This window comes from Amblyomma americanum, chromosome 3, assembly GCF_052857255.1.
Source record: "Amblyomma americanum isolate KBUSLIRL-KWMA chromosome 3, ASM5285725v1, whole genome shotgun sequence".
NCBI classification, from domain to species: domain Eukaryota; kingdom Metazoa; phylum Arthropoda; class Arachnida; order Ixodida; family Ixodidae; genus Amblyomma; species Amblyomma americanum.
Window position 1 is genome coordinate 188,416,685 of NC_135499.1, and position 9,594 is coordinate 188,426,278.

The 9,594-nt window shown below is 50.5% G+C and overlaps 1 protein-coding gene across 3 annotated transcripts in view; it reads right to left on the bottom strand.

Moving 5' to 3' along the window:
* LOC144125669 (putative sodium-coupled neutral amino acid transporter 11) overlaps positions 1-9,513 on the bottom strand; it is a 37,230-nt gene extending 27,717 nt beyond the window's left edge. Inside the window, exons 1-2 of one of the 3 annotated variants that reach the window (XM_077659257.1) lie at positions 9,394-9,513; positions 9,095-9,250 (exon numbers count right to left, since the gene is read on the bottom strand). In XM_077659257.1, the coding sequence (XP_077515383.1) occupies positions 9,095-9,145 (51 nt within the window). In that variant the 5' untranslated portion in view covers positions 9,146-9,250; positions 9,394-9,513. Of the gene's footprint in view, positions 1-9,094; positions 9,296-9,393 lie in introns of those variants that run through there. The other 2 variants (XM_077659259.1, XM_077659258.1) reach the window with 2 other exon arrangements.
* Between the last annotated feature and the right edge of the window lie 81 nt (positions 9,514-9,594).

The following is a 9,594-nucleotide window of genomic DNA, read 5'->3' on the forward strand; positions in this document are numbered from 1 at the left end:
CCAAAGCGCGTTCACCACGAAGCTTGCTGCCCGTTCGTTCGGCGCGGAAGCTATGCTGACGTTCGTGGCGTCGGGTTTGTCGAGAACGATGTGCCGACGAACTACGACTGCAACTTGAGTCCCGCGCGTTTCGGCAAGGCGCCTAGCAGCGCTTCTATGTGGTACGCCGCTCCGCGCGTCCGTTTCGCGGTACGTAGCAGAGCGATTTGTCTAACGGGCAAGGCGTCGCGCAGAACGAGCGATGGCGTTCCGTGGACTCCCTCGCAGTGCTGCAACACGCTGTCGCGTTCCACTCTTAAAGGCGAAGCTTAAGCGTCCTCCAATTTTTTTCCTTAGCCGTTCGAGTTCTTACAAGAAAATAAAATGTGATTTACTGTGAGCTCACGTCCGCATTTCTCACATAGAGGTGTGTCTTATTTTGTCAGTAGAAAGTTGTGTGTTAGGTGTGTGTGTCCGATGCGCATGCGGCATAAAATTACCTCTATAAAACGTTCCTGGTGCCTGCATGATCTCCGTTCTCCCAGGATGAATTATACCTAAACGTAGTTTGCTCTTTTTTTCACTATTCCATGTAAACTGCCATTTTTTAGTTTATTTTTACTAACTTTATTCAATCTGGATAGGATATATCTACTGTCCTCAATTCCTTATAGCGAGCTTGAGCAGTGCACGCTCAGCTCTCTCCTTGTCACCAATTCCAAGATGGCTTGGTACACAGTAGAACTTACTTTCATATCCTTGTGTTTCAGCAGCTATTATGTTATGTATTGTATCTTTTATTAAAGGTTTGCTTACATTTCTGACGTGCAATCCTGTGATTACACAAAGCGAGTCCGTGTAGGTGTTCTGTTTGGCTATTTTCGCTACAGCCACGGAAATGGCATAACATTCGGCTGACAAAAATTGACGTGCACTGAGACAAACTGACTAGCTTTTCCAATTTATCTTGCACTACAGCACTTCCAACGTAAACTGATGTTTTAGAACCGTCTGTGTAAAATGCTGTGTGCTCTTTGTATTTTTCGTCTAGCGCCAAAAATTCTCGTAATATGTGTTCACGTGAAGTTTGCTTTTTGTGAAATTGTGTCACTCTTTAGAATTTCGATTACCTTCAGCGCTGTGGCTCAACAAATTTGTTTGGCTTCCGCGCGTGCGTTTCAAACATCGCGCGTCCTAGATACGCGTGCTGCAACGCCCACGAGTTGACGTCACTCCGTGCGCACGTGTAAAGTGACATTCACTCTCCTGTCTGCTCTGAAGCAGCGAGCAGCGCGGGCGGGACAGAAAAGGTCGCGTGACGCTTGCACCACAGTGTGACGTCAGCCGGTGTGTGTATGTGTACGTGCGTGCATAACTTACACACACAAACGCGCTATATATATATATATATATATATATATATATATATATATATATATAAGGTTCGGATCCCACCGGCGGCATGGTTGTTTTTTCTACTGCTTGATAAGTAATTTTTCTTTAAGCTACAGATTAATCGAAGTAATATTCCCCCATTGATTGGAACTATAAATTAAAAAAAAAATAGAAACATTCCCCTCTGCACCTTGGTTTCAGTGACTCTTGGCTTCCTTCACACACACACACATTATATATATATATATATATACACTATGCGAGAGCATGACGTGCTTGACTGCTTGAAAATATATACTGAAGTATACGCTTCGTTAATGTTGGCTTTTTTCATATGTATAACGAGCCCCTCATTTCCATTCCTTTTTGTGTGTGTGCGTGCTGCATTAAGCTTAGTACTAAGTTACTGAAGATAAATCGTCCGACTTCCGGCCAATTAAATTTCCCGCTGGACCTAAACTGCCCCCTTTTTATACTGCAGAAGGGAGTAAGTTACTCTTGCAAATCACACTGGCTTAGCACTCTTGATGAAGAAGTCCTCGCATACGAAGAAGCGCTAAATTACTCCGCCAAAAAGGATGGCTGGAACTCGTTCACCGCGTATACATTCTGCGAAGCTGCTGAACTTCGCTCAGACGCCCGACAGCGTGTATAGACAAAACGCAGCTCGCCTTTCTCTTTGCGCGTCTGCATTTCCTGCACAGAGCGTGCGACGTTGCAACCAGACGCCACGGCTGTCGCTGCTAGAGTATTTTGAGAGGCCGGTTTGCGACCGTGTTTGCACTCCGTATCACAACAGGTGGACTGTGGAGCGGAAGAACGGTTCCTAAACCTTCGCGTGACGAAGCCGCGCCAGTCATGGGGCTCCGCACCGTTTCGAAGCGAAATTTGCTTCACTACGCTAGGTTAGCCAGAGGTCAAGTGTGGCTATAGGCCTTGCCATATGCGGCCCACCATGGTGTCGCACCACTTGACCTTTAGACTCGTCGGTAGAGGGCGGTAGAATAGGCCGCAGCGTTCATTGGGTGACCAACCTCTCGCAATCAACCATTAATTCAGGGTTGGCGCGCTGCCTGTCCAGTGTGCGGAACGCACTCAACGTTCCACACGCCAAGTCGCGTCTACTTTCCCGGCTGTCGAACGTCTCGCGGAAAGTCCTATGCACAGAAATCCAACCACTTAGTTACCTTGAGGGTGAAGAAAAAGGTTTATTTTTTGCCTACACCATGACAAAATACATGCGCTTTTGAAAAGCTTGCAGGCAAAGCAGCACCCCCAGTGCACGTAACTCGTCGAAATGGCGGAAATTTCTTGGACCACAGCGCCAAGGGTAAATGCGTTCTCGAATTAAAACTCATATCTTACGGTGGGCTGCACGCCTCTTAGTAAATAAGGAGACTACCAGCAATGCATTCAATATTATTTAACCAGCCTACTATGGCAGACACGCCTTGCCTTAGCACTGTCAGCTATGTACAGCATCAGAATACAGCTGAGCAGAAAAAAATTGGCTGTGGTTTAGCTCTGGTTAACCCTAGTTTAGTTGTGAAAGCTTCGTTTCCTCAGCACGTCTTCTACGCAGCGTCTCATTCCGACGCTTCTCGAGTCGTGCAGCGCGTTCTTCTGGGTCTCTTGAGCGCGTTCTCTCTTCCTCGCTTCGTTCTGTCGTTGTCACGTCTCTTTAGCGCTCTCTATAACGACCACAACGACTCCCTCTACCCCAGCGGAGCACATCTGGTGGAGCAAGCGGCGTCGACGGTGGCGAAATCTGTTGGAGCGTGGCTGCGGCGTTGCTAACGGCGGCTCAAGGTCGTTCGTCGGCCAGCGCATACAGCATACGGCTGCCTACATACTGCATACGTCATACGGCGCAACGAGCCGAAATGGCTCGCTGGCTGGCGTAGTAAAGCTTTCGCTTCAGAAGCGCTCTTCTAGCTCAAGTAGCCTATTTTTAAAAATTACAGAACATCTTAAGCGCCAACTAGATGGACGCTTGCGCGGCGCGACGCACGCGATTTAGCCGGTCTGCGCATGCGCGCGACGCGAGGAGAGCGAGTTCCGACGCTACACGCGCCGTGGCGCGTCTTAAGCGGGGGCCGGTTTATTACAATCTAAGGTCCGCGGGGTTCTGCCCAACCCTTTTCTTCGCGGCTCCAAGTTATATCAGCTTTCCCTGCCTGTTTCAGTCGACGCGATAGGGTGAACGAGCCAGCACCAGCAGCAAGGAGATGCATGCTCCTTTTCGACGCCGGGTGCGGTGCTTCTCGGTCGAGTTGGTTCTTCAGGTGAAACACCACCCGCGGTATACACGGTCAAAGCACCGACGCGCTGCTGTCGAGATAACGACTGCCTAATCCCCTCGCGCCAGCTGGCCATGGAATCGGCCAAACAACAGAGGATGCAGATAAAAATTTATGACTAGAGAAGCTATTTACGACCAGGGATTTCGAGCCTCTCTCCGAATCATGTGCCTGCCGTGTGCTTGGCTGTCGCTGATGGTTCTGGTGCGTGCGTCTACATTGCGACCACAGCGCAGCTTTAAGTCCCGTTCAGCGGAGACTAGAAAATAGTGATTGGTTGAGAGTGTAGTGACGTAGAAAAGCAATTTCACTGGAAATAAAAAAAGTGGTAAAGCGGAATCGAACCGCTATCCTCTGGGTCGAGAGCAGGCACTCCGATTCCAAGGCTTTGTACGAGCACCTCACACCCCACAAGATGCGGATTACATTACATAACACTTAGTTAATTAGGATTACTAATTTGCGTCGCCAGTTAATATGGACGATGATTTGTAAATAATCAGCATGTGATGGCATCACATACACACATTTAAGGGGGCACAATTAAAGTGAACTTAAGTGTACCCGCCAGATCCCGAAATCCGCAAGATCCCGGAACCCGCCACCTGCGTCGACCCCAATGACGGGACCGCTCGGACAAACAGGTGAGCTGACCCAGACGCGGTCTCCGCCAAAAGGTCCAGAGGTTACAGCCCTCCATTCAGACTTTGCTCCAGGCCCTTAGAGCCCTGCCCATCCCCACCGCTACGCCCCGCTCCCTAGACTGCTCAAGCCCCCACCTACCTTATCACCCCCATGCCCCCAAGAAGCGGACGCTGGGACAACCGCAACAGCCCTCCCCCGCGAGAGGAGGCTCCTTCAGGCCACAGATGGAACACGAGATCCAGGCCCTCAAGGTCTCTACAATTCACTAAAACCGCCTTCCGGAAAGAGCGCGCGTAGCTCCGCCAGGAAATTTTCTTGACCCATGACACCGTCCTCCAAGCCATCCGCGAACTTGCCACCCTCATTCACGCCACCTCGAAGCGAATGAACCGCCTCGCTGCCATTTCCACCCCCTCCCTCCTCAGCGCTATCCCCCCCCCCCCCCCCCCCCCCGCGCTTCCAATCCCGGACCCCGCAACATGGTCCGGCCACGTAGTTTCACGATCTGGCAGCCCGACTACCGGGGATACAGGCGCAAACACCATGACGAGCTCCCCCACACGTACACTCATAACAAATCCCTCCCGACATTATCGCCCTGCAGGAGACCAATAACCAAGTCAAACTTCCGGGCTACAAAGCTTTTCAAGCGTCCACATCACGGGTGGTAGCCACGGCAGTGCTCGTTCACAGCAACTTGCCGGCGATCCGCGCGCAATTTGACAGCATACTTCCCTCGACCTCATCACCATTTTCCCCCTCCCAGAAGCGACTCCTACCTCCACGTACTCAATATCTGCAGCTCCCCCGGGATCGCTCTCGCCGATTCCACGCACTCTTTGCTCTAGCGCGCCGAGAGAGCATGCCTCCTCATATTGGGGTCGCCTCCCATCAAGCATGCGGCTACCCAGCGGGTACCCCCAAAAGGCAACGACCTCGGGGCGCAAATTCAGATCGACCACCTTTTCCTCCGCACAGATCCCCCCAGGGTCGGTAACTGCACCTGCCGTGACACCACACCCCGGCCGACCTCACACTTGTCCTCCATATCTGAGGCGAACAGTGGCACAACTCCGGACACGCACTGGGCAGCGACCACTTTATCCTGCAGATCGCTCTCTGACCTCCAAGGCCTCTCATTCAGTGTTATAAAGAGGAACAAGTAGCGCGATACACGCACACGCGCGGACGCCATAGAAGAAGAAATGTAGAATTTCATGCTCACTGAACTTTGGCCAATCACCCTCGTGGATATGTGCCGTGTCACTAAGGCAACATCATCAACAAAAACGGACGCTATGCACTTCGTGTCCTGTATTCTGCATCCTTAAACGCTACAACATATTTCGGCGACAAGGATGCAGTTTAAAGGACCTTGGAGTGGACTTTTTACCTCCGTCATGAGCTCCTATAGGGCCTCCACCAGCCGCCGCCCTTCCAGCCGACTCCTATAGTCGTCCTGCCGTTCCTTACTACATGGTGGCGTCGGGTCCTTCCACACTGGCCACGGACCAACCGAAGGCCATTCTGCTTAACTGCTTGGGCACTGAATATCAGCGAGTCTTCTGCACTTTACTGCCGACACTTTCGGCTGCACCTTCCCAGTCCGGTGAAGCAGCGTCTCGCCATGACGAGCTCGATGAGGCGTTGTCACTCTTTGGGGCGCACTACAATCCTCCATGAACGTGATCGCCGCCGAGCTCAGGCTTCCGGAGATAGAACGAGCAACGATTTCCGTTAAACCGCCAAGTGACGGCCACTGCCATAAATCACAACCTTCTGCAGATACAGAAAGTATAGCACCTACGTTCTATAGCGGTATACTGCTGCGGGTCTCGAGTAACCCTGCCTGCAAACCACACAAGCGCGAATGTCGTCGGTGCCGCAAAGTTGGCCATTTGGACACGTTTTGCATGTTATCTGAACGTCCTTTCAAAGTACGGCAAGTTGCAGACGGCGCTGACACACCGTCGCTACAGCTAGGATGATGCCAGCAGAGCGGATGTTGAAAGCCGGAAAAACGGCGTCTTTGCCCGTCTCCTGATTGAAGACGTCTGTCATTTTCCTAACCGACACCGCCGCTCACCCGTGTCCATTCTTGCCGACCAACGGCAATTCGCTTCAGTCTGCCCATTAAAATGGACCACCGTTAAGTCTCTAATCACGGTACAAGGGTTCTGTTGTGAAAACCCTGCAAATGAAGATTTAAGGTTCACCCATGACACCTGACAACTGCGGGCTTCAATCGCCGGAGGCATACTATCGCGTTGCAATATATGTGCCTATACTTGGACTCTTTCACAGCCTCTTTGGCTCGCCGCTCTTCTGAAAGCAATGCGAAAAGCTTTAAACTTCTCCAGCAAAAATGAAGTATTTGAGCCGTGTTGAGTTTGTTGCCCTCGCTAAGAACTCCAAGGCTTTTACTGTACGAAAACTTCAAGGAAGAGGGCATCTTGTGGCACGAGATGTGGAGAAGCAAAACTGGGGACTCGTCAGAAATAACGTATACTCTGGACTTCTGATTGAGGCCAAGGCATTCTTCCTCGCTGTTGCAAAAGCCATTGAGGTAGCTCTGTCCTTGCCAGTTAGTACCACTTGCACTGTCGAACGCTCATGCAGGAGAGTGAGGAGAGTGAAAACCTGGCTACGCTCAACAATAACAAATGACTGGCTGGACGGGCTTTGTATGATGAGTGTGTATCGAGAGCGTGTAATGAAACACAAGGATGACTTTATCACCCGAGTCATCACGCAATTTGTCCAGAAAAACCACAGACGTCTGCAGCTGCTATTCTAGGAAGACTGACGGACTGCAGTTACATGCTGGTGAACATACTGTGTTGTGTGCTGGTCATCAGTTCACGTGAGTCGAGAACCCGCACGCAGCGAGACTAGCGAGACGAAGTGATAGTAAAACCGCGACGGCCGCGTTTCGATGGAGGAAGAACGCTAAGGCGCCCGTGTGCTGTGCGATGTCAGTGGACGTTAAAGATCCGCAGGTGGTCGAAATTATTCCGGAGACCTCAACTACGGCACCTCTTTCTTCATTTCTTCTTTCACTCCCTCCTTTATCCATATGCGAGACAGATAGTGCGTCATTTCCTTTCCCTAAAAACCAATTTTCAAATTGAGGCGCAGAACGCATATTCCTCGCCCCTAAATAATTCAATATTCTGTCGAGGGATCTACTGCGCCATTTCATTTCCCCCCAAAACCAATTGTTATTATTATTGTCGAGGGATCTTTGATTAAATTCCGTTTTAAAGTGCGCCAGACTAGTGTCGCAATAGCCCTCGGCGTTAACACTCTTTCTAGCAGACTTCCTAGCTATTGCGTTTGTGAATTTCTGGCTGTAGTTACAAAACCGTAAATTTAATTTTGTGAGGGGATTACCCTGAAAATGCCCCCCCCCCCCCCCCCCTGCCTCGTAGGCCTCGGGAGGGCTGATTCTTCTTTTGCATTTGTGACATGTACAGTGCGTTAAAAATAAGGTGATATAATTTTTTTGGGGGGTGGCCACCCGTCCTGTATGCATTTGCTGTGCCCTCAGTCATGAGAGTGTATATTTCGTTTTGCTTGTTTACACTGTACAATAAACTTCCATTTGTGTAAATTAGTAGAATTTTCATTTTACCGATAATTATTATCAGTGTAATTATGTACACCACCTGCACAATGCGCGTAAGGCACTCGAGATATAAAGCTGTCATAAATTAGCAGCTGCCTAGCTTAGCAGGCGTATACGGCACCTCTTTGTTCACATTCCTCTCATCCCTCACGGCGCGGTTGAGCCGTCCACCGAGAAATGAGACAGTAACTGGGCCGTTTACATTCCTCAGAAACCACCATAGTGGTTTCTTTTTGAATATTCAAAAGAAAGTCCCACGTATATCCATTTACAATGTTTCCAGGCAATCCATTACCTGTACTACGTGCTGCGTGATGCTGCACATAGGCGTGCGCCGTGAGGACCCTTACTTCGTCCGAGCTCCACTCTTAAGAGATCGGCAACGCCGGTTGCAGTTGCCGCGCCTTTCATTTCCTGATAACCATTCCAACTTCAAAAACTTCAGCCGCCGAGAACGGGTCCATATAAGCGCGCGCGTTTCGTGCAGCAGCCGAAGGCAGCCGGTTGAGCGCAGTGCGCGATCTTATCGGAAACTTATACGGCGCAGTCATTACAGCCTTCTGATCGCGTGGTAACGTTGAGAACCAAAATCTAGATAAGGAAGCGCGCCCGGACGCGAACCAGATATATAGTTTACGACACCTCATTTCCTCCCGCTGGTTCAAACTGGAAGTGCTATATATGCCGCGAGTCGACATACATGCTCACGAAAAAAACGAAGAAAAAAAGACATGTGCGAGGCGTTGCAGTGACATTTATTTTCACGCATATGCCACTGGGCGAGTTGAAATTACCGCCTGCAATGCGTTACTACGGCCTTTCGCAGCGCGTACGCGGCGTCAAATGGCGAAGGTCGTCCACCAGTTTGGCCATGCGCGCGACGCGCGGCGATCAATAGATCTGTGACAAAACGACAGCGTCGCATGCGCAAAATCGTACGCGCTTAAGCGAGGATTGCTTTCGCCTTTTTAACACTGTTTTGAACGCCTTTTCTTACAACAATGCCACAGTGTCCAGTAAAGGGCGCCGGGGATACAAGCTTCACTTGTTGCAATGCTGCTTTCTCGGCACAGGTGACCGCGGTTTCTGCGGCCTGCCACGAACCGCAATGACCCATTTTGCAATGCTTTTTTTTTTTTTCACTCACCTTAACCGATTCTCGCCTGTCGAGGATGTAGGTGCTTTCTGAGCTTGCCATGTTAGTCGAGTGCGCTGCTACGATGACCGACTCGCCGATGCAGTGGATGAATCCTTTATGCTGCCAGGCTTGCTGCAGCCCGATCCATATGCGGCGCTCGTCGCACTGCAAACACAGCGCCAGGAACCGTCACGAGCGAAGAGCGCTGTGCTTCTCAGTTTTTAACACTTGTATGCAAAGCTTCGACACAACCCACTACGTCGCGTAGCTTCGAATTCAGAGGTGCGAGCAAGGCATCTCGCAGGTACCGGTTTAGTCGCTCGCCGAGATATCCTGTCGGCTGCTAGAGCAACAGATGGTGCGTATATAAGTTTCTCAGCATCCCGCACAGGGGCGCTGACACAACCTCTCCCCTCCGCCTCATCCTCCTCTCTCTAAAAAAAAATCACTAGATATGGGAAGGGTATGGCTGAACGTTTTAGTCAGCTGACGAATGTTTGTAAACTGAC